At 40.5% G+C, this 27,491-nt stretch overlaps 1 protein-coding gene across 2 annotated transcripts in view; it reads left to right on the top strand.

Moving 5' to 3' along the window:
* The window catches only part of DNAH11 (dynein axonemal heavy chain 11), a 344,143-nt gene that overhangs the window by 52,199 nt on the left and 264,453 nt on the right, over positions 1 to 27,491 (top strand). For both annotated transcript variants that reach the window (XM_047753939.1, XM_047753940.1), the window contains 11 exons: positions 1,027 to 1,164; positions 1,454 to 1,578; positions 2,154 to 2,349; positions 4,552 to 4,656; positions 4,802 to 5,194; positions 20,424 to 20,756; positions 20,969 to 21,223; positions 21,307 to 21,476; positions 21,695 to 21,917; positions 26,733 to 26,849; positions 26,970 to 27,056. In XM_047753939.1, coding sequence (XP_047609895.1) covers positions 1,027 to 1,164; positions 1,454 to 1,578; positions 2,154 to 2,349; positions 4,552 to 4,656; positions 4,802 to 5,194; positions 20,424 to 20,756; positions 20,969 to 21,223; positions 21,307 to 21,476; positions 21,695 to 21,917; positions 26,733 to 26,849; positions 26,970 to 27,056 — 2,142 coding nt within the window. The remainder of the gene's footprint in view (positions 1 to 1,026; positions 1,165 to 1,453; positions 1,579 to 2,153; positions 2,350 to 4,551; positions 4,657 to 4,801; positions 5,195 to 20,423; positions 20,757 to 20,968; positions 21,224 to 21,306; positions 21,477 to 21,694; positions 21,918 to 26,732; positions 26,850 to 26,969; positions 27,057 to 27,491) is intronic.

A 27,491-nucleotide genomic window follows, 5' to 3' on the forward strand; every position in this document is an offset into this window, starting at 1 on the left:
ACATCAAAGGAACTGCCTGCCTGTGGAGTGGTTGTCATTAGAACATGTTGTTACTGCTACTCCACCTGTTATGTTGGTGGTAGCTGGGTCCTGTGGTCCAAAACAGTGGCCATGGGCAGGACAGTCACAGTGACGGATGGTTCTGATATAATTATTATTATTTTAAACTTTGTTTTATTGAAGTCTAGTTGATTTACAACGTTGTGTTAATTTCTCCTGTACAGCAAAGTAATTCAGTTATACGTAGGTATACATTCTTTTTTTTTTTGTCTTTTTGGCCATTTCTTGGGCCGCTCCCACGGCATATGGAGGTTCCCAGGCTAGGGGTCGAATCGGAGCTGTAGCCACTGGCCTACGCCAGAGCCACAGCAACGCGGGATCCGAGCCGCGTCTGCAACCTACACCACAGCTCACGGCAACGCCGGATTGTTAACCCACTGAGCAAGGGTAGGGACCGAACCCGCAACCTCATGGTTCCTAGTCGGATTCGTTAACCACTGCACCACGACGGGAACTCCCCGTACGTATACATTCTTTTTCATATTCTTTTCTCTGATGATTACAGGATGTATCATTATTGTGTGACTTAGAGGCCCTTGATATGGATATTCCTATTCTCAAGAATATACATATAGGAGGGAAGAGCAAATAACAAATACACAATCTTGCTTCTGTTCTTAAATCGGCAAAGCATCTTCAACCGTGTTTCCTGGTGCCCAATAGGGAACAACAGCGTCGGCTGTTACCAGGAATGGCTAGGAGACAGCGCTTCATTTCTGACCCCTCATTTTTTGCTGAGGAAGGGAAACTGCTTTACATTGAGAATTTGCTTAATTGGATGTATGGAAATTTTAGTGAGATGTGAAAATATGTTTGATATTAGGAGACTCTGCAGGATACTTGCAGGGATCCAGAGTTTAGCTCTGTATCTGGTCAAGTAGGTGGCTTAGTGGGGAAGATAGTGCACTGGATTTTTGTCTTAAAAACCCATGGTGCTTAACCTTTCTTTCCCTTTGATTTTTATAGCTTTTGACCATATTTGGGAATTTTCTTGAGAAACCAGTTGTCATGGAAATTTTCAGCCCACATTACAGCACATTAGTGCACATGTTTAATGCCGAGTTGGATATGTGTAAGCAATTGTATAACGAACATGTGAAACAGGTGAGTTGGGGGAAAAGTCTGGGACATTTCTAGTTTCATATTGTGGGTCTGGATACATTCAATGTTATCCAAAGATTAGATATAGGCACTAAAATGTTTGTGCTTTTATTTAATTGGTTTCCTTGTGGATGTGAAGAACCTCCTTGAAGACCATAACTCTTTTACTAATCAAGTTACTCAGCACATTTATTTTTGTGAAAGTACCGAAACGAACACTTGCCCACAAGGTTGGACTGTCCTCTGATGCAATGTTCCCTTTCTCCCTCTTCACTGCAATGTCAATTTGCAGATTGAACAAGGAACTGTGGTTCTTAACAAGAATATGCCATTTACCTCGGGAAATATCAAATGGGCTAAAGAGGTCCTTGACCGGCTTCAAATGTTTTGGTCAAACTTTGCATCTCTCCGTTATCTGTAAGTAGTTAGGCTTCTTTCATGCTAACATTGCCCCCCTGACTCAGGCAGTTTTTATATAGGGTAGTGAACTGGCCATTTTCCACTTACAGACTCATTGCCTTATTTATCTCTTGTTATCGGCTGGGCTCTTTGAGAGGGATTTATCCCCCTGGTTTTAGAATATGTTTAATAAGATTTATGACTTCATGTATTTCCATGTTTTTAGGTCTTCTTTTTTTTCTTTTCACTTTTCCATTTCACCCACAGTATGTTTGTAGTTTTTCGTTACTGTTTTTCCTTTCTCCCATTACTAGCTCTCATTTTGTTTTGCAGTCTTGTAGCTTTCTTTTTTCTTTGTAGGAATTGATGACTTGTGGCTGTTTGCATTCAGTACAATCTTTTAGTTCCATTTATTTCATAACTATATCTTTTAAGGCAAAGATTATGCATAAGCATTATTTGGCCTTAACTGGTTTTCTTCCTGATTTTTATCATGTATTTTTTTGTCATATTTCCTATTGTATATGATCATAAAGTAGTTAAGCTGAAGTCTATGTAATATATAGAAAAGTGGAAACACTATGTTCCTACAGATTCTTGGAAAGTCCTGATGATGCCATGGTTTACCAGAAGTATACTGAAATGACAACTTTGCTAGATCAATTTGAAAATCATGTCTATAATGAATGGAAAAGAAATGTGGAGGAAATCTGTGATTTCAATTTGAATCAACCCTTGATTAGATTCAGTGCCGTAAATGGTCTTCTCAGTGTCAACTTTGACCCAAAGGTAGGGGCTTGATGTTTTTAAGACAGCTTATAGTTGCCCTTTTTATTATAAGTATATTCCTGATATCTCCAGCATGTATATATATATTTTTAATTTGGGGAAAATGTCAGTGCTATGAGGAATGTAACTAATAACAACTTCTAATAGGTCTTTCTTTTAGGAAAATGTTTACCCATTTCTGTGTTAATTATTCTTTCTAATCGTGTCTCGTAATTACTTGTCGCTCTCACTTTACTGGAGAAGGAGTTACTTGAGAGTAGAGTCCATTTCATTTCATCTTTGTCTTTTGTGTGTCTCACATAGTGTTGGGCACTTGGTCACATTTAATAAATACTAGCTCAGTAGAATCACTTATTTTTGATGAAATTTTTTTCGCTTATGATTCCTTTCCCTGACTCATGGCAATCCAACTTTATGCCCAGGGAAATAAGTGGGAAAGTTAACCTCCCTGAGTTTAATAGTCATAATCTCTACTCAAATTCCTATCTGTTTCCCTAAAATATGATAAAGAATAGTATCGCTTAATTTTTCTTATTAACCTCAGTGCACAGACATAAATATATGACCTGAAGAATTTGAGGATTTGCTCGACCTTCTGATTTCATAAAAACAGTTTATAGAAACTGATTTCCTGAGATGCTTTAGGGATAATCCTTATGCTTATACATGAAGGGATTATAAACACATAAAGAATATTGTATTAGTTAACCTATGGAGTGACAACCTAAGGGAGTCAACTGGTTTACCTTCTAAAGTGTGTTGTAATCTCCCTCCTCAGAACAGGTGATGCAGGGCTATAGTCAGTTCTGTACAACATGACATATGCAGAACATAAAAATCACTGCACTGTGAAAGACTGCACAATAAAAAGTACATGGCTTACGGAGTTCCCGTCATGGCTCAATGGTTAGCAAATCCGACTAGGAACCATGAGGTTGTGGGTTCAATCCCTGGCCTTGCTCAGTGGGTTAAGGATCCTGCGTTGCCGTGAGCTGTGGTGTGGGCTGCAGACTCGGATCAGATCTTGCATTGCTGTGGCTGTGGTGTAGGCTGGTGGCTACAGCTCCGATTAGACCCCTAGCCTAAGAACCTCCAAATGCTGTGGAAGCAGCCCTAGAAATGGCAAAAAGACCAATAAATAAATAAATAATAAAAATAAAAAAAAATTACAAGGCTTATGGGGAAAGCGAAGGTGAGGGTATAGTACTCAAGATTTTTTTTTCTTTTTTTCTTTTTAGGGCCATACCCACAGCACATGGAAGTTCCCAGGCTAGGGGTTGGATCAGAGCTGCAGCTGCCAGCCTATGCCACAGCCACAGCAACTCGAGATCCGAGTTGTGTCTGAGACCTACACCACAGCTCACAGCAGCGCTGTACCACTGAGCGAGGCCAGGGATCGAACTTGTATCCTCATGGATACTAGTCGGATTTGTTACCACTGAACCACAATGGGAACTCCCTTCTCTCATATATAATCGTGTTTTCTTTTCAAAATGAGTATTATAATAGAATTAATGGTGCAAGGAAGAGACCAAGGTCCATTTATGGCCTTCCATTTCAGATCTTGGTGTGTATCTTTTGCTAGCTTTTGCTTGAATTCTTTCTCTGACCGTGAGCCATAGTCAATAATGTCTCCCTTTACACTTCCACATCATGTGGAATGTATGATTGTTGCTTTTTATTTATTTATTTTTTTAAATTTTTATTTATTTATTTTTTTATTTTTTTTTTGTCTTTTTGCCATTTCTTGGGCCGCTCCTGTGACATATGGAAGTTCCCAGGCTAGGGGTCTAATTGGAGCTGTAGCCACCGGCCTACACCAGGGCCACAGCAACACTGGATCCGAGCTGCATCTGCAACCTACACCACAGCTCACGGCAACGCTGGATCATTAACCCACTGAGCAAGGGCAGGGATCGAACCCACAACCTCATGGTTCCTAATCGGATTCGTTAACCACTGCGCCACGACGGGAACTCTTGATTGTTGCTTTTTAAAAACAAAAGAAACAAAAGCATCTATGCCTTGACAGTTTGAAAACATTCCTGATTGTTGCTTTTTAAAAACAAAAGAAACAAAAGCATCTATGCCTTGACAGTTTGAAAACATACTCATTGGCTGAAATTTTAGGCATTTTGATTTTAACTTGAAAGAGAATGATATTCTTGAAATATGGAATAATCCTTGCTTTTCTTTTCATAGCTAGTAGCTGTGTTAAGAGAAGTGAAATACCTCTTGATGCTGAAGAAATCGGACATCCCAGATTCAGCCTTAGCCGTCTTTAAAAAAAGGGATACTCTTTTAAAGGTCTGTGTGTGTAGATATTAGGGCAGATGTTGAATAGGAATACTTTGAATTTTCATGATTAACATGTAGAGCTATGATACTCTTCCTATCTCTGAGAGAAAGTAGCTTTATCATATGCGACACTTTTTTTCCCCCTTTTGCTCAGTACATTGGAAATCTTGAACTTCTCGTGCAAGGATACAATAAGCTGAGACAGACTCTCCTGGACGTTGAATATCCCCTGATTAAGGATGAGCTGAGGGCTGTGGACAAGGAACTGCAGGCTGCCGCCACATCACTGACATGGCAGGATGACTGCTGGAGGGACATTGAGAGGGTGAAAACGGCCACCTCCGAGCTGGAGCGCAGAGTGGAGCACACGCATGACAATGTCAGGGCCATTCAGCGGATGATGCGGGCCTGGGCAGAGGGCACGCTCCTTCCCAGGAGAGAACACCGCCGAGAGACTGCCTTGACCTGGGAGGACAAGGGCGACTTGTTCATGAAAAAATACAAGCAAATCCAAGAAGATGGCTGCAAGATACACAGCTTGGTAGAGGTACTTGATTTTAAGGCTTTGAAATCGATAGCGGATCCTTTCCTGTAGTTTAGCAGAGAGCAGAAACGGGCAACCTAGTAAGGGAGGACCCTTTTATTGACCCCGAAGGTGCTTTACCTAGGATTTCATCAAGGATTGAAAATGGAGGACTTTGTATTACTCGCCTTGGCTTTTGTCATTTCTGAGGGAAGAGAAAGGAGTATAAGCTCTTGGGATGAAGCAGCCAGGCTGGAGATGGGAGCCTTTCCTTGGCCACAGTTCGCTCCCATTTTGGATGCTATCACTAGCTACCAGTGCTGGCAGTACGCTCTCTGTGCCATCTGTCGTGTTTCCATCATCTCAGGTCACCCTCTCAGCCATCTCCTAAGGATGGCGACTAAAGTTACTCCCCTTGTAACAAGCACTTAAGGTTTTAAAACAGTGACGGGCACTGTTCTAGGGTTATCAGTGTCAGAGAAGACAAGAACTAAAGACAGCAAGAACAAAACACAGAAGGCAGAGAAACAAGAGCAAAAACCAAAAAAGTGTCCTGCCTCTTGGACTTGACATTCTAGTCAGGGAAACTAGAGAAAATAACAAGTACATAATACCTCAATTGGTCATAGGAGCCATGAAGAAAAGCAAAGCAGAGACGGTGAGATGGAGAATCAGTGGTGAGGGGTGGAGTGAACATTTTCTGTCAGGTGAGAAAGCTCTCTTTACTACGGTAGCATTTCTGCAGAGAACTGAATGGGAATGAGCCATGTGGAAAACAGAGGAAAAATGTTGTAGGTGTCAAAATTCAAAAGCTTTAGTGTAGGAGCCTGTCTAAGGGTCAGTTGGAAAGCCAGTGTTTCCAAGAGGAGGAGAAGTAAGGATGAGGTTGTTTATTTTTTTTTCTTTTTAAATTTTTCTTTCATTTTTTTTTGCCTTTTGTTTTTTTAGGGCTGCACTCTCGGCATATGGAGGTTCCCAGGCTAGGGGTCAAATCGCAGCTGAACCTGGCAGCCTACACCACAGCCACAGAAATGGGGGATCCAAGCTGAGTCTGCGACCTACTCCGCAGCTCATGGCAACACTGGATCCTTAACCCACTGAGCGAGGCCAGGGATTGAACCCAAATCCTCATGAATACTAGTCAGGTTTGTTAACCACTGAGCCACCACGGGAACTCCCAAACTTTTTTTCTTTTTTCTTTTAGTTGATGTGCCAATGAATGGGATCAACAGGCCATTTTGAGAACATTAGGTTTTACTCTGAGGGAAAATAACAGCCAGAGACTCTGTTGAAAGGCTTTTCCTATTGAGGGTCAACTACCGGGGAGCCAGGAGGTGGTAATCAGGGAGACCATTAGGGGGCGAGGCCATAATCCAGGTGATGGTGATAAAGGCAGTCATAGGCTGGATGTATTTTGAAGGCAGAGCCAAGAGGGTTTGCTGTGATGAATCAGAAGAGACACGTCAAGGAAAACATTCAGGGTTTTGGTCTGGGCAGCTGGAAGAATGGAGTTTCCTTTTCCTGATACGGGGAAGGCTATGGTGGAGACTTTGTAGGGAAAAGAGAGGATTTGTTTTCGGGGGTGTTTATTAGTGATGCCTGCCCAAAGGGAGATTTTGTGTAGGCTGGCATTGCAATCACGTGAAGGAAGTGTGTGAAGGGTAACACATTTGCTCATCAAAAGTAAGATGTGGTAGATTTGATATGCTGTATTGAGTATGTGTCACACACACACAAAAGGAAAAAATTCATGTGGACTTCAAAGTTTCTGTTGATTTCCAAGTCCATCTGAAACAGTTAAGAAAGTTTTAATTTTCCCTGTGGGGAAAAATTTGCTGGATAAAGACTTTTCCTTGACCTTCTTTGATGATGGCCTGTGTTAACATCCCCGGACTGCTGTAATAAAGTGCCACAAACGGACGTCTCAAAACAATGGAGGCTAGAAGTCCGAAATCAAGGTGTGGGCAGGGCCATCCTTCCTCTGAAGCCTCCCCCAAGTCCCTGAGGGAATCTCTGGGATGTTCTGACATGTAAACAAGGTATATATCTGGAAAGCTGTTCCCCCCCCCCCCCCCCGCCCCCAGCAACATCTTAATCATTCCATTGACTATTCCTAGTTTGCCAAGTTGCTGTGAATTATTTTGTGACTTTCAGGACACCTTTACAATTGTTTATGTGTTAGAATCTCTTGTGAATGGGGAGTTCCTGCTGTGACTCAGCAGGTTATGAACCTGACTAGTATCCATGAGGATGCAGGTTTGATCCCTGGCCTTGCCCAGTGGTTTAAGGACTCAGCAATTTCCTCAAGCTGCAGCACAGGTTGCGGATGCAGCTCGGATCCTGCGTTGCTGTGGCTGTGGTATAGGATGGCAGCTGCAGCTCTGATTCAATGCCTAGTCTGGGAACTTCCATATGTCACAAGTACAGCCATAAAAAAGAAAGAAAAAGAAAGGAATCTGTCTAATGGAGGATAGATGATGTGATTACAATTAGTTTTTCAGGTTACATTTTCTTGGTAATAAAAAAGTGGTCCTCTAAACGCTCATCTGGGTGGTTTATACCAGTAAGATTTATGCATCCTTAGCACAATGCATTGAAAATATTGCCCTGGAGTTCCCATTGTGGCTCAGTTGTTAACAAGCCCAACTGGTGTCCATGAGGACTCAGGTTTGATCCCTGTCCTTGCTCAGTGGGTTGAGGATAGGACATTGCCATGAGCTGCAGTGTAGGTCGCAGTTGCAGCTTGGATCCTGTGTTGGTGCGGCTGTGGTATAGGCTAGCAGCTACAGCTCCAATTCGACCCCTAGCCTGGAGACCTCCATATGTCACAGGTGGTATGGCTTGTAAAAAAAAAATGTATATATATATTGCCAATAGGTGACTAGAAATGGATATAAACAAATTTTCATAGTGTGACTCTCAGAGAGTAAGTTGGAATTTTCTACTGGTAAATGGACTCTATTTTTTCCCCTTAAATCTACAATTAAGATGCACTGAAGTCACTGAGGACTGTGGAGAACTTATAATCTGCGGGAACACAACTTCAAACAAGAGATGAAACAATTATGTGTTTCTTTTTTTTTTTTTTTAATTACTTATTATTTTTTTCCCACTGTACAGCAAGGGGGTCAGGTTATCCTTACATGTATACATTACAATTATATTTTTTCCCCCACCCTTTCTTCTGTTGCAACATGAGTATCTAGACAAAGTTCTCAATGCTATTCAGCAGGATCTCCTTGTAAATCTATTCTAAGTTGTGTCTGATGAGCCCAAGCTCCCGATCCCTCCCACTCCCTCCCCCTCCCATCAGGCAGCCACAAGTCTCTTCTCCAAGTCCATGATTTTCTTTTCTGAGGAGATGTTCATTTGTGCTGGATATTCAATTCCAGTTATAAGTGATATCATATGGTATTTGTCTTTGTCTTTCTGACTCATTTCACTCAGTATGAGGTTCTCTAGTTCCATCCATGTTGCTGCAAATGGCATTATGTCATTCTTTTTTATGGCTGAGTAGTATTCCATTGTGTATATATACCACCTCTTCCGAATCCAATTCTCTGTCGATGGACATTTGGGTTGTTTCCATGTCCTGGCTATTGTGAATAGTGCTGAAATGAACATGCAGGTGCACGTGTCTCTTTTCAGTAGAGTTTTGTCCGGATAGATGCCCAAGAGTGGGACTGCGGGGTCATATGGAAGTTCTATGGATAGATTTCTAAGGTATCTCCAAACTGTTCTCCATAGTGGCTGTACCAGTTTCCATTCCCACCAAGAGTGCAGGAGGGTTCCCTTTTCTCCACACCCCCTCCAGCACTTGTTATTTGTGGATTTATTAATGATGGTCATTCTGACTGGTGTGAGGTGATATCTCATGGTAGTTTTGATTTGCATTTCTCTTATAATCAGCGATGTTGAGCATTTTTTCATGTGTTTGTTGGCCATCTGTATATCTTCTTTGGAGAAATGTCTATTCGGGTCTTTTGCCCATTTTTCCATTGATTGATTGGCTTTTTTGCTGTTGGGTTGTATAAGTTGTTTATATATTCTAGAGATTAAGCCCTTGTCGGTTGCATCATTTGAAACTGTTTTCTCCCATTCTGTAAGTTGTCTTTGTGTTTTCTTTTGGGTTTCCTTTGCTGTGCAAAAGCTTTTCAGTTTGATGAGGTCCCATGGGTTTATTTTTGCTCTCATTTCGATTGCTTTGGGAGACTGACCTGAGAAAATATTCATGATGTTGATGTCAGAGAGTGTTTTGCCTATGTTTCTTCTAGGAGTTGGATGGTGTCCTGTCGTCTATTGAAGTCTTTCAGCCATTTGGAGTTTATTTTGGTGCATGGTGTGAGGGTGTGTTCTAGTCTCATTGCTTTGCATGCAGCTGTCCAGGTTTCCCAGCAATGCTTGCTGAATAGACTTTCTTTTTCGCATTTGATGTTCTTGCCTCCCTTGTCAAAGATTAATTGACCGTAGGTGTCAGGGTTTATTTCCGGGTTCTCTATTCTGTTCCATTGGTCTGTCTGTCTGTTTTGATACCAGTACCACACTGTTTTGATGACTGTGGCTTTGTAGTATTTCTTGAAGTCTGGGAGAGTTATGCCTCTGCTTGGTTTTTGTTTCTCAGGATTGCTTTGGCGATTCTGGGTCTTTTGTGGTTCCATATAAATGTTTGGATTGTTTGTTCTAGTTCTGTGAAAAATGTCATGGGTAACTGGATAGGGATTGCATTGAATCTGTAGATTGCTTTGGGTAGTATGGCCATTTTTACAATATTGCTTTTCCCAGTCCAGGAACATGGAATATCTTTCCATTTCTTTACATCTTCTTTGATTTCTTTGATTAAAGTTATAGTTCTCGGCATATAGGTCCTTTACCCCCTTGGTCAGGTGTATTCCGAGGTATGTGATTTTGTGAGGTGCAATTTTAAAAGGTATCGTATTTTTGTATTCCTTTTCTAATACTTCATTGCTGGTATACAGAAATGCAACTGACTTCTGAATGTTCATCTTATATCCTGCTACTTTGCTGAATTTATTCATCAGTTCAAGGAGTTTTGGGGTTGAGTCCTTAGGGTTTTCTATGTATAGTATCATGTCATCTGCATACAGTGACAGTTTGATCTCTTCTCTTCCTATATGGATGCCTTTTATTTCTTTTGTTTGTCTAATTGCTGTGGCTAGGAGTGTGTTTCTATAAGTTATTTTTTTCTCCAGTTTTTTATTCGTTTTTAAAAAATTTATTGGGGTATTTACAATGTAGTGTTAGCCTCGGATTTTCAGCCAAGTGAATCAGTTATACATATACGTATATTTGTATTTTTTCCCGTGTAGGTTATTATAGAACATTGAGTAGACTTCATTGTGCTACACAGTAGGTCCTTGTTAGTTTTCTATTTATATGTTGTGGTGTGTATGTGTTAATTACATCCTTCCAATTTATCCATCCCTTTGGTAATCCTAGACCATATTTCAAAATATGAGTTTGTTTATGTCTTATAAATAAGTTCTTTTGTATAGTTTTTTTAGATTCCACATATAAGTGATATCATATGATATTTGTCTTTCTCTGATTTACTTCACTAAATATGGTAATCTCTGTATCTATCTATGTTGCTGCAAATGGCATTATTTTGTTCCTTTTTATGGCTGAGTAATATTCCATTGTATATATGTACTGAATCTTCTTTATCCATTCCTCTGTCAATGACATTAAGGTTGTTTCCATCTCTTGGCTTTTGTAAATAGTGCTGCAATGAACACTGGGGTGCATTATCTTTTTGAGTGACAGTTTTCTCTGGATATATGCCTAGGAGTGTGATGGTAGTTCTGTATTTAGTTTTCTGAGGAAGGTCCATACTGTTCTCCATAGCGGTTGTACCAGTTTACACTCCCAACAAGAGAGTAGGAGGGTTCCCTTCTCTCCACACCCTCTCCATCATTTATTATTTGTAGCCTTTTTAATGATGACCATTCTGACTGATGTGAGATAATACCTCATAGTTGTTTTGATTTGCATTTCTCTAATAATTAGTGATGTTGAATATCTTTTCATGTGCTTTTTGGCCGTCTGTCTTCTTTGGAGAAATGTGTGTTTAGATCTTCTCATTTTTTGATTGGGGCTGTTTTTTTTTTTATATGAAGCTGTGTGAGATGTTTATATATTTTGGAGACTAATCTCTTATCAGTTGCTTTTTTTTCTCCCATTCTCTTGGTTATCTTTTTGGTTTCTTTTTGGCTTCCTTTGCTGTGCAGAATCTTTTAAGTTTAATTAATTTATTTTCATGTTTATTTTCATCACTCTCAGAGGTGGATCAAAAAAGATACTGCACACACACACACACACAAAAAAAGGAGTTCCCGTCGTGGTGCAGTGGTTAACGAACCCGACTAGGAACCATGAGGTTGCGGGTTCGGTCCCTGCCCTTGCTCAGTGGGTTAACGATCCGGCGTTTGCCGTGAGCTGTGGTATAGGTGCAGACGAGGCTCGGATCCCGCGTTGCTGTTGGCTCTGGCGTAGGCCGGTGGCTACAGCTCCGATTCAACCCCTAGCCTGGGAACCTCCATATGCCGCGGGAGCGGCCCAAGAGGTGGCAACAACAACAACAGCAACAACAACAACAAAATAAAGACAAAAGACACACACACACACAAAAAAAAGATACTGCTGTGGTTTGTGTCTTAGAGTATTCTGCCTATGTTTTCCTCTAAGAGATTTATAGTATCTGACCTTATGTTTAGGTCTTTAATCCATTTTGAGTTTATTTTTATCTGTGGTGTTAGATCAGTGTTCTAATTTCATTCTTATACATGTAGCTGTCCAGTTTTCCTAGTACCACTTATTAAAGAGACTATCTTTCCTCCACTGTATGTTCTTGCCCATAGGTGTGTGGGTTTATTGTAGGGCTTTCTATCCTATTCCACTGATCTGTACTTCTGTTTAGTGTGTGTGTGTGTTGTGTGTGTGTGTGGGTGCGTGTGCGCGCGCGCGCATGCACACTTACGTGCACGTGCCTATGCCAGTACCATACTGCTTTGGTGACTTATAGCTTTGTAGTATGGTCTGACCTCTGAGACCTGATTCTTTCAGTTCTGTTTTTCTTTTTCAAAATTGCTTTGGGCTATTCAGCATCTTTTGTGTTTCCATACAAAATTAAAAACTTTGTTCTAGTTCTGTGAAAAATGTCATTGGTAATTTGATAGGGATTGCACTGAATCTTTAATTGCCTTGGGTAGTGTAGTGTTTGACAGTATTGATTCTTCATATCCAAGAGCATGGTCTGTCTTCCCATTTGTTTGTGTCCTCTTTGATTTCTTTCATCAGCATCTTGTAGTTTTCAGAATACAGATCTTTTGCCTCCTTAGGCATGATTATCTCTAGGTATTTTATTTACTTTTCCGTGGTAAATGGAATTGTTTTCCTAATTTCTCTCTAATCTTTCATTGTTGGTATGTAGGAATTCAATAGATTTCTGTGTATTAATTTTGTATCCTGCAACTTTACCGAATTCATTGATGAGCTCTAGTAGTTTTCTGGTAGCATCTTTAGGATTTTCTATATATAGTATCATGTCATCTCTATGTAGTGAGAATTCCAGTTTGGAATTCTTTTCCAATTTGGATTCCTTTTATTTGTTTTTCTTCTCTGTTTGCCAGGACTAGGACTTCCAGAGGTTAGAACGGGCTGGGGGGGTGGGGCGGAGCAGAAACTGCTTGGGAGGTCTAGAAACCATTTGACGGGGCAGAGACTGCCTGGGAGACTAGAAAACAAAGCTGTCACAGAGAAAGGGAGCAATATTCTAGGGGCGGGGAAGTGGAAAGCCGCATCAGAAGGAACCTGGGAGAAGAGCCTGGTCTGCACCCCTGCTGGGGAGGGGAGAAAAGAAGGGGTGGGTCCCCAAAGAATACCCCCCACGCCACAGCAAGCTTACAGGCCCGCTAGCTAGCTGAAAGCTGTGCTTCCCAGTGCATGCCCTCCCCCCACCCCCGCCACCCCCTACGCTCTCGCCCGAACGGGGCTGCCTGCCATCCAGGAGGCTGGCCTCAACAATTGCCTGAAGCCTACCACTGCAGGGCTGTCCTGCACAGGCCTGCTTGCCCTTTGGAGGGGCTACACTTCCGCAGAGCAGCACCAACACCACCAGCCCCCCGAGAGAAAAGGCCTGCAGCCCAGAAAAGCTAGAACAAGCCTAGCCAGGCCGTGAATAGATCTGCCTAACTCTCGGACGGTTTTTATGAGTCAGGCTGCCACAGGGAGGAGCGGGGGTTTCCAACAGCCCTGCTACCCGCCCAAGCCCCCAGGGGGTGCCCCACTCCCACAGAATAGCTGCTCAGCACCACCAGCGCCCTAGAAGAGCCCCTGCAGCCCAGAAAAGCTGCAACAAGCTTGGCCAGACTGTGAAAAGATCCGCCTACATTCGCAGGCTGTCCTTCTGAGTTGGGCTGCCCTAGGGAAGAGCCTCTTAGGTTCTCAGTGACCCAGATAGCTGCTCCAGCCCCCAGGGGGTGCTGCACTCCTGAGGAACAGCTGCCCAACACCACCAACCCCCTGCAAGAACCCCACAGCCTAAAAACACCAGAGCAAGCTCGGCATGACCAAGTGAAGTCTTCTACCATCGTGGTGTGGACCTCCCAGTCCTGTCTGTCCTCAGGAAGTCCTCCTTTGCTTCAAAGAAACACTGTTAGCCCCATCAACACTCCAGAAAAGCCACACTGCCTCAAAAAAGATTGACCAACAATGCCAGCCCTCAGGAAATATTCCACAGCAGTGACAAGGCAAACACTGCCCAATAACGGAGAGTACACCTCCCTCAGGAGAAAGAAAACAACAAGCAAGGTGAAGAAGCTGAGAAACCACCCCCAGTCAAACCAACAGAAGAACTCACCTAAAACAGTCAACAATGAAACAGATCTCTGCAGTCTGACAGACCTGGAGTTCAAAAGAGAAATAGTGAAAATACTGAAGGAATTAAGAGAAGATATGAACAGTAATGCAGATACCCTCAGAAAGGAACTAGAAAATATAAGGAGGAGCCAAGAAAAACTAGAACATTCATTTGCAGAGATGCAAACTGAACTAAGGGCAGTAAAAACCAGAATGAATAATGCAGACGAATGAATCAGTGATATGGAAGATAGAATAATGGAAATCACTCAATCCGGTCAACAGACAGAAAACTGAATAAAAAAACTGGAAAGCAATATAAGAAACCTATGGGATAATATAAAGCGGGCCAATCTACGCATAATAGGAATTCCAGAAGGAGTAGAAAGATAAGGGGATGGAAAATATATTTGAAGAAAGTATCGATGGAAACTTCCCAAATCTAAAGGATGCTGGGTTCAGATACAAGAGCACAGAGGGCCCCAAACAAACGGAACCCAAATAGACCCACAGCAAGACACATCATAATAAAAATGGCAAAAGTTAGTGATAAAGAGAGGATCCTAAAGGCAGCAAGAGAAAAACAGAATGTTACCTACAAGGGAACCCCCATAAGAATATCAGCTGGACTTTCTACAGAAACACTACAGGCCAGGAGGGAATGGCAAGAGATATTTAAAGTGCTAAAAGGAAAAAAATATGCAACCTAGAATACTCTATCCAGCAAGAATATCATTTTAAAATAGAGGGGGAATAAAAATTTTTTCCAGCAAACAAAAACTTAAAGAATACGCAACAACAAAACCCAGGTTAAAGGAAATATTGAAAGGGCTTCTCTAACCAAAAAGAAGGAAGGAAAGGAAGAAAAGAAAAAAAAGAAAAAAAAAAGAAAAGAAGAGGAAGAGGATAGAACTAGGACTGAGGAAACCGCAATCAGAGAGCAGTCCCTCATATAGCCAGCATACAGATTTAATCATGAACATGCTTCAAACAAAATAAAATTAAAAAGAAAAAATAAAAAGAGTCATCAAAACCATAAAATGTGGGCAAGGGATGTTAGGAAGTAAATAACCCTTTTTGTTTGTTTGTTTGTTTCTCTTCTTAATTTTAATATAGTAATGAAGTGTTTGAACTTACAGGACCATCAGGCTAAAACACTCAATTATGGGAAGGGGTTAGCATACTTAAAAACAGGGCAACCACAAGCCAAAACCAAATATGCATTTGAAAAAAATGAAAAAAAAATACACTCAAGCAGATAATAACAGGAGACCATCCAACCAAAAAAAAAAAAAAAAAGAAAGGAAGAATGGAGAACCATAGAATCAACTGGAACATGAGGTTCAAATGGCAATAAATAATCATCTATCAATTATCACCTTAAATGTCAATGGACTGAACGCCCCAATCAAAAGACACAGAGTGGCTGAGTGGATAAAAAGGCAAAAACCTTCAATATGCTGCCTACAAGAAACTCACCTTAGGACAAAAGATACATATAGATTGAAAGTGAAGGGTGGGAAAAATATTTCACGCCAATAGACATGGCAGAAAAGCAGGAGTCGCAACGCTCATATCAGACAAAATAGACTTTAAAACAAAAGACATAAAGAAAGACAAAGAAGGACACTACTTAATGATTAAGGGATCCATCCAAGGAGAGGAGTTACTATCGTCAACATATATGCCCCAAATACAGGAGCACCCAGATACATACAACAAATATAACAGACATAAAGGGAGATATTGATGAGAATACAATCATAGTAGGAGACCTTAATACCCCCCTCACATCAATGGACAGATCCTCTAGACAGAAAACCAATAAAGCAACAGAGATCCTAAAGGAAACAATAGAAAATTAGACTTCATTGATATCTTCAGGATACTACCTCCAAAAACAGAATACACACTCTTCTCAAATCGCATGGAACATTCTCAAGAATCGACCACATATTGGGACACAAGCTAATCTCAATACATTTAGGAGCATAGAAATTACTCAATTCTTCTCTGACCACAATGCCATGAAATTAGAAATCAACCATGGGAAAAGGAAAGAGAAAAAACCTACTGCATGGAGACTAAACAACATGCTACTAAAAAACCAATGGGTCAATGAGGAAATCAAGAAGGAAATTAAAAACTACCTTGAAACATGATAATGAAGACACAACCGCTCAAAATCTATGGGATGCTGCGAAAGCAGTGCTCAGAGGGAAATTTATAGCAATACAGGCCTTTCTCAAAAAAGTAGAAAGATCCCAAATGGATACTTAACCCTCCACCTAAATGAATTAGAAAAAGAAGAACAAAAAAGGCCTAAAGTCAGCAGAAGGAAGGAAATTATAAAGATCAAAGAAGAAATCAATAAAATAGAGACTCAAAAAACAATAGAGAAAATTAATAAAACCAAGAGCTGGTTCTTTGAAAAGGGAACAAAATGGACAAACCCCTGGCCAGACTCACTCAAAAGAGGAGAGAAAGAACCCAAATAACCAAAATGATAAATGAAAAGGAGAAATCACAACGGATACAGCAGAAATACAAGAAACCATAAGAGAATACTATGAACAACTATATGCAACAGTTTGACAATCTGGAAGAAATGAACAATTTTCTAGAATCTTACAGCCTGCCAAACTGAATCAAGTAGAAACAGACCAACTAACAGACCTATCACTAGAAATGAAATTGAAGAGGTCATGAAATCACTCCCTACAAATAAAAGTCCAGGACCAGTTGGCTTCACAGGTGAATCTATCAAACATATAAAGAGGAATTGGTGCCCATCCTCCTTAAACTCTTCAAAAGGTTGAAGAAGAAGGAATACTCCCAAAGACATTCTAGTGCCACCATCACCCTCATTCCAAAACCAGACAGAGATACCACCAAAAAAGAAAACTATCACCCAATATCATTGATGAATATAGATGCAAAAATTCTCAACAAAATCTTAGCCAACCGAATCCAACAACATACCAAAAAAATTATACACCATGACCAGGTTGGGTTCATCCCAGGTTCACAAGGATGGTTCAACATACGCAAATCAATCAGCATCATACACCACATTAACAAAAAAAAGTCAAAATCATATGATCATCTCAATAGACGCAGAAAAAGCATTTGACAAAGTCCAACATCCATTCATGATCAAGACCCTCGCCAAACTGGGTATAGAGGGAACATTCCTGAATATAATCAAAGCCATTTATGATAAACCCACAGCAAATATAATACTCAATGGGGAAAAACTGAAAGCTTTCTCACTCAAATCTGGAACAAGACAGGGATGCCCACTCTCACCACTGCTCTTCAACATAGTTTTGGAAGTCCTAGCCACAGCAATTAGACAAACAAAAGAAATAAAAGGCATCCATATAGGAAGAGAAGAGATCAAACTGTCACTGTATGCAGATGACATGATACTATACATAGAAAACCCTAAGGACTCAACCCCAAAACTCCTTGAACTGATGAATAAATTCAGCAAAGTAGCAGGATATAAGATGAACATTCAGAAGTCAGTTGCATTTCTGTATACCAGCAATGAAGTATTAGAAAAGGAATACAAAAATACGATACCTTTTAAAATTGCACCTCACAAAATCACATACCTCGGAATACACCTGACCAAGGGGGTAAAGGACCTATATGCCGAGAACTATAACTTTAATCAAAGAAATCAAAGAAGATGTAAAGAAATGGAAAGATATTCCATGTTCCTGGACTGGGAAAAGCAATATTGTAAAAATGGCCATACTACCCAAAGCAATCTACAGATTCAATGCAATCCCTATCCAGTTACCCATGACATTTTTCACAGAACTAGAACAAACAATCCAAACATTTATATGGAACCACAAAAGACCCAGAATCGCCAAAGCAATCCTGAGAAACAAAAACCAAGCAGGAGGCATAACTCTCCCAGACTTCAAGAAATACTACAAAGCCACAGTCATCAAAACAGTGTGGTACTGGTATCAAAACAGACAGACAGACCAATGGAACAGAATAGAGAACCCGGAAATAAACCCTGACACCTACGGTCAATTAATCTTTGACAAGGGAGGCAAGAACATCAAATGCGAAAAAGAAAGTCTATTCAGCAAGCATTGCTGGGAAACCTGGACAGCTGCATGCAAAGCAATGAGACTAGAACACACCCTCACACCATGCACCAAAATAAACTCCAAATGGCTGAAAGACTTCAATAGACGACAGGACACCATCCAACTCCTAGAAGAAAACATAGGCAAAACACTCTCTGACATCAACATCATGAATATTTTCTCAGGTCAGTCTCCCAAAGCAATCGAAATGAGAGCAAAAATAAACCCATGGGACCTCATCAAACTGAAAAGCTTTTGCACAGCAAAGGAAACCCAAAAGAAAACACAAAGACAACTTACAGAATGGGAGAAAACAGTTTCAAATGATGCAACCGACAAGGGCTTAATCTCTAGAATATATAAACAACTTATACAACCCAACAGCAAAAAAGCCAATCAATCAATGGAAAAATGGGCAAAAGACCCGAATAGACATTTCTCCAAAGAAGATATACAGATGGCCAACAAACACATGAAAAAATGCTCAACATCGCTGATTATAAGAGAAATGCAAATCGAAACTACCATGAGATATCACCTCACACCAGTCAGAATGACCATCATTAATAAATCCACAAATAACAAGTGCTAGAGGGGGTGTGGAGAAAAGGGAACCCTCCTGCACTCTTGGTGGGAATGGAAACTGGTACAGCCACTATGGAGAACAGTTTGGAGATACCTTAGAAATCTATCCATAGAACTTCCATATGACCCCGCAGTCCCACTCTTGGGCATCTATCCGGACAAAACTCTACTGAAAAGAGACACGTGCACCTGCATGTTCATTTCAGCACTATTCACAATAGCCAGGACATGGAAACAACCCAAATGTCCATCGACAGAGAATTGGATTCGGAAGAGGTGGTATATATACACAATGGAATACTACTCAGCCATAAAAAAGAATGACATAATGCCATTTGCAGCAACATGGATGGAACTAGAGAACCTCATACTGAGTGAAATGAGTCAGAAAGACAAAGACAAATACCATATGATATCACTTATAACTGGAATTGAATATCCAGCACAAATGAACATCTCCTCAGAAAAGAAAATCATGGACTTGGAGAAGAGACTTGTGGCTGCCTGATGGGAGGGGGAGGGAGTGGGAGGGATCGGGAGCTTGGGCTCATCAGACACAACTTAGAATAGATTTACAAGGAGATCCTGCTGAATAGCATTGAGAACTTTGTCTAGATACTCATGTTGCAACAGAAGAAAGGGTGGGGGAAAAAATATAATTGTAATGTATACATGTAAGGATAACCTGACCCCCTTGCTGTACAGTGGAAAACGAAAAGAAAAAAGAAAAAAAAAAGAGCATAATCTACCTTATAATCAGCTCTCATTTTAGAGTCTTCTTTTCCTTTTGCTGCAGTAGTTTCTGCCTTGGGCATCTACCCTCTGGCCTGTGTAAACTAAACCACCTTTGCCAATCAAGGTTCTGAAATCAACCTTGCTGCCCATCTGGTCTTTTCAAATCTCTATCCTTAGGCCTTCCACACTGTGCTCAACCTCTAGCAGTCCTTTGCCATGTCCATGTCTGTCATACCCTTGCATGCCCCAATGAGCATTCATTATTTCACCCACACACTAGGAATATGCCCAGGTAGAAGAATTTCATATTGTTCAAGTGTTATGGGAACTTGGACTTCACCAAGCCAGTGTTACCCAAGCTGAGTTACTATTATTCCATAAGCTATTCATAGGTGGTTTGTGAAAAATATTTTTGTATTTGGAAATAATTGGCTAAGCCAGGTTAAATGGACTTTAACATAATAGGTACACTGTGGGTCTTCAAGAATGGCCTCGAGCCCATAGTATTTGACTGACTTAGTGATCTTTGGTTATTCCACAGCAGTGGTCTTGGGAGGGCCAGTTTGGAAAACTGGTGAGCCCCTGGCAGGGAAAGTTCAAGGTCACAGAGTGAGGGCAGACCAAGAAGTAGAGCTCAGGCCCCATACATCTAGGATGCATTGGGAACTAGTGTAATTCTTATGTGTATTTGAAGTTAACAATCTTCATAATGATTTTTCTTTTAAAGAAGGACTTTTGAATGTATCTTATGAATGAACTAAATGTTATAAAATGCTGCTAGGATCGTTGCCTTCTAGTTTAAGACTCTGCAGCCCAGCATTTGAGTGTTCCTCTGTTGTGCCCCAAAAGCAGCCCCTTTAACAAGCAATTAAATGGATAGATTTCATTTCTATACTCACTGTATTGCTTATACTGATCTGTTAATACCTGTCTCTTTGTAGGAAAACAGGAGGCTCTTCAAAGCCAATCCTTCTCTGGATACCTGGAAGATTTATGTAGAATTCATTGATGACATCGTGGTGGAAGGCTTTTTTCAAGCTATAATGCATGACTTAGACTTCTTTCTGATGAACACAGAGAAACAATTGAAACCTGCACCATTTTTTCAAGCTCAAATGATCTTAATGCCCCCTGAGATTCTCTTTAAACCTTCTTTAGAAAGAGAGGCTGGGGATGGCTTCTATGATCTGGTGGAAGAAATGTTGTGCAGTAGTTTCAGAATGTCTGCCCAGATGAAGCGAGTAGCAGCCCACCTGGGAGTAGCAAATTACCAGGTATTTTCTTTGTAAATGGGAATTAGCTTTTATATTCATGATTCAAAAATAAATTGAGGTAGTGGGGAGCCCAAGGAAAGGAGAAGTTGGGAAAAGCAACACAGTTGTGGATTTTACCAACTACTCTCCCCTGGGACTTGGATAATGGTATATTGCTCACAATCAGTAGTACAGGTGGATTTTGATAAATGCTTGATGTTCCTCCCATTTAGAATGATATGGACAACATGCTGGGCCTGGCAGAGGTCAGGCAGGAGATAATGAAGAGAGTGGCAGATGTCATCAGTAAGGTCTTGGACTTCAGAAACACCCTGGACATGTATGCCTACCTCTGGGTGGATGACCGAGCTGAGTTCATGAAGCATTTCCTCCTGTATGGCCATACTGTGTCATCCGAGGAAACAGATGCTCTTGCAGATGAAGACATTCCTGAACAACCCCCAACGCTTGAGCAATTCAAAGAACAGGCAAGGAAATCCCTTCACATTTAATGTAGCTATTGGCTTTGGATTGAGTTGTTATACATGTGTTATTTCTTTTCTAATTATAGATTGACATTTACGAGGCTTTGTATGTTCAGATGAGCAAATTTGATGACTTCAGAGTGTTTGATAGTTGGTTCAAGGTGGACATGAAGCCTTTCAAAGTGAGCTTGCTAAACATTATTAGGAAATGGAGCTGGATGTTTCAGGAGCATCTCTTGAGATTTGTCATCGACAGGTAGCCTTTTGTGCTTTGGTGTTTGGAATGATAACTTTTAATACCTGACAGCTTACTAAAATTGAGATATTAATTTTAAGAGCATTAAAACTGCCAGTTTTATCATAAAGACAAGTAATGTTTAATTAGGTAAATAGTGAAAATGAGGTTCAGTCAGAAGTCTTATACTTCTAAATGTTTTAATGAGCTTAATTTGTGTGTATGTGCGTGTTTTATAGTCTGAATGAGCTGCAGGAATTTATAAAGGAGACAGATGCTGGACTGCAGCGAGAATTAAGTGAAGGTGATCATGATGGTTTAGTTGACATCATGGGGCACCTCTTGGCTGTAAGAAGCCGGCAGAGAGCTACTGATGAACTCTTTGAACCACTGAAAGAAACCATCACGCTCTTGGAAACCTATGGCCAGAAGATGCCTGAGCAAGTCTATGTGCAGCTAGAGGTTGGTGTTGGGGGGAAATCACCATGATTCCCATAAACTGAGCATCTCCTGTTGCCACGTTCTTTACTTGCACTCTCTTATGACATCCTCATAAAAACCTACACTGCAGACATTGATGTTTTCATTTCACAGCTTAGGAATCTGAGGCTTAAAGGGATTTAATAACTAGCTTTCTCAAGGTCACCCAGGTAGTAAAGCCAGCCTGCATAAATCTCGGGGTTTTGCGCCATTCCTCACTGTTCACTGCTGTGCTCTGCTGCCTTCTTGTTAGAAGGAATTTAAGTAATAGACAGCCTCTTAGTTATTTGTTGGGGTTCCACTTTTATCACCACCTTCACACATGGAATGAATCCCAGGACTCTTTCATCTGAAATTTCCTGTCCCTGGAAAAGTTCCCTAGCCTTTGGAGGAATATCATGGACATGTTAATAAGGAATAAATAAAGCCCAATTTGGGTGGAGAAATCACTGTTTCCTCAGCAGGATTTTGTGTCCGCATCCTCTTTCCATGTTCTGAAATGACTTGGTGGCGGCTGTGTGCCAAACGATGAACAACGTTTTCAAGGCCATAACTGAAACCACAAGTAAAAATCTCACAGTTGTGGCCTTATTCCCCTGCCCACACTGAAATTCAATAGGTGATTTATATATTTACACCATCCACCATCTTCCAGGATGGGCTTACATGTAACCTTGCAGATGTGCTCAGTGGACACATTAACTGAAAGACTTTTCGTGAAATCTACGTAGTTCCGGGAATAGAGCATGGAACTCAAAGTTAGATTTGTTTTCTCTGACCATCTCATCTGTTTGCCTCAGAGCATGCTTCCTCTTCAATGAATTACCCCTCAATATCCCTCACTTTTTTCATCTGTACTGTCTCCAAATTCACACTGGTTTCTTAAAATTGAGGTGAAGTTTACAGTTCACTTAGCATAAAAGTAGCCATTTCAAAATGCCTGTGACATTTGATACATTCACAAGGTTGTGTAACTATCACCTCTGTCTATCTGCAAAACATTTTCATCACCCCCGAAGAAACCCTACATCCATTGTCATTCCCCATTACTCCCCCACTACCTGCAACCAATCTGGGGTTACTGCCAGTCTTTTCCTGTCTCTGTGTTTACTTGTTCTAGATAGTTCATGTAAGTGGAGTTATGCAATATGCGACCTTTTGTGTCTTGCTTCTCTTGCTTGGCATAATATTTTTGAAGTTCATGAAGCTTGTACCATATATCACTACTTCATTCCTCTTTACGGCGGAGTAATAGTCCATGGTGGAAAAAAATAGGTATATACACACACACTGTAGTTTATTTTGCCTTTCACCTGTCAATGAATATTGGTGCTCTTTCCATCTTTTGGCCTTTGTGAATAATGCTGCTTCAGACATCAGTGGAGTGCACAAGTATTTGTTTGAATATCTGTTTTCAATTCTTCTTGGAAAACCTTTAGGAGTGAAATTTCTAGATCATGTAGTAATTTTAAGTAATTTCTTTTTTAAATGGCCACACCCACAGCGTATGGAAGTTCCCAGGCCAGGGATTGAATCCAAGTTGCAGCTGTGACCTATGCCACAACCAGGGCAACACCAGATCCTTAAAGCACTGAACTGGGCCGGGGATCAAACCTATGCCTTAGTAGTGACCTGAGCCACTGCAAGACAATGACAGATCTTTAACCTGCTGTGCCATAACAGGAACTCCTAAGTAACATTTTAAGAAACCACCAAAATGTTTTTCATGGTAAAAAACATGCTGTTCCATTTTATAGTCTTCATTTTGTTTGTGAGGATTAAGTGCAATAGTGTATTTTCAAGTGCTCTCTTGACTACAAAGAATTGCTGTATGTGAGTTATTAAATTCTGTTGAAATATAAAACTGTCTCTAGAACTGAAATTCCAGTTAGACGTGGAGTGAGACTTGATGTGAATGGAGAGACACGTGAGTGTGAGAGGTGACATAGTTACAGCAGAACAACACTATGCATGTTTGTTTTTAGGGATGTTCGTGGAGTCAGATCTTGAACCTTAAAATATGTCGTATAGAGAAACCAGTCATAACACTAGTAATTGACAGGGGTATTTTAGTCAGGACCTCCCAGAATTTGTAGTATAAATGTTTGTCTCACACTTCACTAAAGCTAGGTTCCTGTCATTTCTGTTGTCCATTTTTAAATCATTGACAAATTTTCCTGACACATAGGACACCGTCTATGCGTTGCAACAATAGGCTAATTAGGAGAGTGTAAGTGACAATGGAGACATGTTTGATTAGGTCGCTTAGTGCTGGCTCTTAGTTTTTTGGGTTTTTTGGTGTTTTTTTGGTCTTTCTTCCTTTTTTCTAGGGCCACTCCAGCATATGGAGGTTCCCAGGCTAGGGTCCAATCAGAGCTATAGCTGCTGGCCTACACCAGAGCCACAGCAACTCGGGATCCAGGCCACATCTGCAACCTACACCGCATCTCACGGCAATGCCAGATCATTAACCCACTGAGCAAGGCCAGGGATCGAACCTGCAGCCTCATGGTTCCTAGTCGGATTTGTTGACCACTGAGCCACAACGGGAACTCCAGGTTTTTGTTTTGTTTTTTTTTTTAATAGAAATGGGGATATAATATTTAATTTCATCGCTGTGGTCAGGTGGAAGATTTCAGAATCTTTTATGTGTTCCTTAGTTTACATGCTTTCTAATGGACTCTTCTGTTTCCAACTTGAATAAAAACAAATATCGTATTCTAGGTGTTTTTTTTTTTTCCTATAAAAATAGAAGTTTGGCTTACTACATACGGTTTTGGCACTTGAAAATTATATGCTTTTAAGTATTTCAAAATTGAGCCCCACTTTTAGCTGTGTATGTGTCTCAATGCCAGTAATTCAGGCTGGTCAGGAGGAGAAATAAGATTTATAGACAGTACAGATTGCACATGGAGGATAATAGTGCCCCAGTTTTGTTTTAATTAAAGCAGTTTGTGACTGTGACTCTTTCATAATCATTAGCAATCATAACATTTTCTAAAACTTGCCTGTGCTGGGTTCTGTGCAAAAAAGCCCCCGTCCCAAACATGGCTATGTCCTTGGATCCTATCTATAGCATGCTCTGAAACTAGATTACACTTGGAATCTATAGATTTTTATCAAGTCCCTTCCCTGTTAAGTAACCTGCATTGATTGCTCCTGGCCTCAGAGTCCTTTCCTGTTCCCATAGAGTCCACATTCTCACCGTATTCCACATTGTAAATCTCAACCCGTAGGGTATTGAAGACTCTTAACCCTCATCTCTGCCTATTAAAACTCAGTCATGGCTTTGAGCCTCAGATTCAATGTTACCTCCTTGAGTGGACCAGTATTGGTTTGAGAGACTTGGAAGGTCATCTGATCTTGCTGGTTTTCAATGAAAATTTATTTTTATCAAGTGGAAGTGTCTTTGGAGTCCCCAAATATAAAGCAGGTAACAGTAGGTCTAGTATAGTCACAGAAGATTAAGAGGATTGAGCCCACTGGTGTGACCTCTTTATGTCTTCTCTCCCATGGCCCCATTGGAACTCCATGTGTCATTTAGGTTCCATGAGGTCAGCTGGAAATGCAAATTGAGACTGTATAGATGAGGATACAGAGTTGAGGTGAGAAGAGTGGGAGAACAAGATGAAAGACAAGTAGCTTCTGAGTCCAGGACTCTTATTTCCTTGTCTGGTTGGGTATTTCCATCATGACGCCGTGTTGCCTCCCAAGCATTTTAATTCCATAACACGTAGATCTCCTGATGGAAGTTAATACAGTCTGTCATGTAGAAGAGTTATTTTGTGTGCCTCTCACTCACTCTGACAGATGATACAAAATTTTAAGTCAAGAATGTGTTTTATCTTTGTAGCACCCCTCTACCACCATATAGATACAACTTGGACTTAGCATGGTGCATTCTTTATAATTGGCAGTTACTGACTCACTCATCAAATATTTATTGAGGGTTACAAAATAGTCTTTAGAACCTTTGATTTTTGTACTTGAGCAACATAAGTAGAGTCCCATCACTATGGGTGGTTTTGCATGACAAAACAATTTCCGTGTCCTGGGAGATGACCCAGAGAAACAGTGTTTTCCTGGTCTGACACAAGAATGCTTTTGAACAGCAATTACGCACAAGGGCTCTTCAAAGCAAGTACATTGCTGTTGTCCTATTTGCATTGTAGTCAGGGACAGCAGAGTTGAGTTGCTACCTGGGCTGCTTTTGTTCTACATCAAGTAGAAATTAACCTTCCCTTCACCTCATCTGACTTCAGAAATCCTAGTCATTTAAAATTAACCCAAATGTTCCAACTCTCTATTAGGACTGAGTACAAACCTAGCTTTGGGAGCCAGAGGAAGACACAGGGTAAGATGACTCACATTTTCATCTCTGCCCCACCAGATTCAGAATATCTATTTTCACTTGCTAAATTGCTGCACATGGCTTCATTTCTAGTTGTTAGATCGGCCAGGTCATTTCCAGAGCACTTTTATTCTACTCCCTCCACCAACAAAAGGATTTGGAAATTTGTGTTTGTTGTGAAAGATTTTCATTTATTCTGAGGTAAGTCTCATATGAGAGGGCAGTCCTAGTTTATGCTTTGAAGGTGTAATTCCAGACGCGCCAGTGGCTCAGCCTGGGCTTCAACCTGACTCTCAGCCTTTTTGGTTACTTTAGTCTTTGGGGGAACAAACTCCTCTTATATAGGAATGAAAGGATGTCATGGTTTAGTGGAAAGAAATTAGAATAATTGAATCCTAGGTTTCAGGTATTGACGTAACTTCCCCTTTGCACTTTTGTTTTTGTAGGAATTACCTGAAAGATGGGAAACTACCAAAAAGATTGCAGCAACTGTCAGACATGAAGTCTCACCTCTCCAAAATGCAGAAGTCACTCTTATAAGGAAAAAATGTATTTCGTTTGATGTGAGCTACCTAACAAGTTTTTGTTTTGTTTTGTTTTAAGAAAGGTTTTATAAGGCTAATGGAAGCTATTTGTCTGAGATTCACTTTCAGTTTGTTTGTTTGTTTTTTGGCCTTGATCAGGAAAAGCAGGCAGAGTTCAGAGAGAGATTCAGACTCTGTGCCCCTCTTGGTTTTAATGCAGAAAATCCGTACACAGTGCTCGATAAGGTAATGCTGATCTCAGTTATCTTGTGTGTTTTAATAGCTATTTTATGAAGTAAATTTGGACTCTGTGATACTGCTATATTCTGCCTTACTTTCGCAATTATAAGAGTTGAGAACTATTTAAAACCTGGTTATAAACAATTTCCCCCAAATTATATTGTTTTAAATCATGTCTCCCCAAATTACCATCATGATCAAAGTAAAGGTTCTAGTGAAATTAACTTTGTATGTCAAGAAGCATATTGCTTACATTATTTCTTTCTGTTCTTGCCATAGCCCTATGATGTAGCTTCTATTGTTCTCCTTTTTTTTCAGATAAAGAATCAATTATGTATAATTAACTTGTTAGGGATTACACAATTAGTGAAAGAATCAGTATTAAAATTCTAGCTGTCTACTTTTTTAAAAAAAATGAAGAGGGAGTTCCCTTGTGGTGCA

Source organism: Phacochoerus africanus, chromosome 11 (assembly GCF_016906955.1).
Source record: "Phacochoerus africanus isolate WHEZ1 chromosome 11, ROS_Pafr_v1, whole genome shotgun sequence".
Lineage (NCBI taxonomy): Eukaryota > Metazoa > Chordata > Mammalia > Artiodactyla > Suidae > Phacochoerus > Phacochoerus africanus.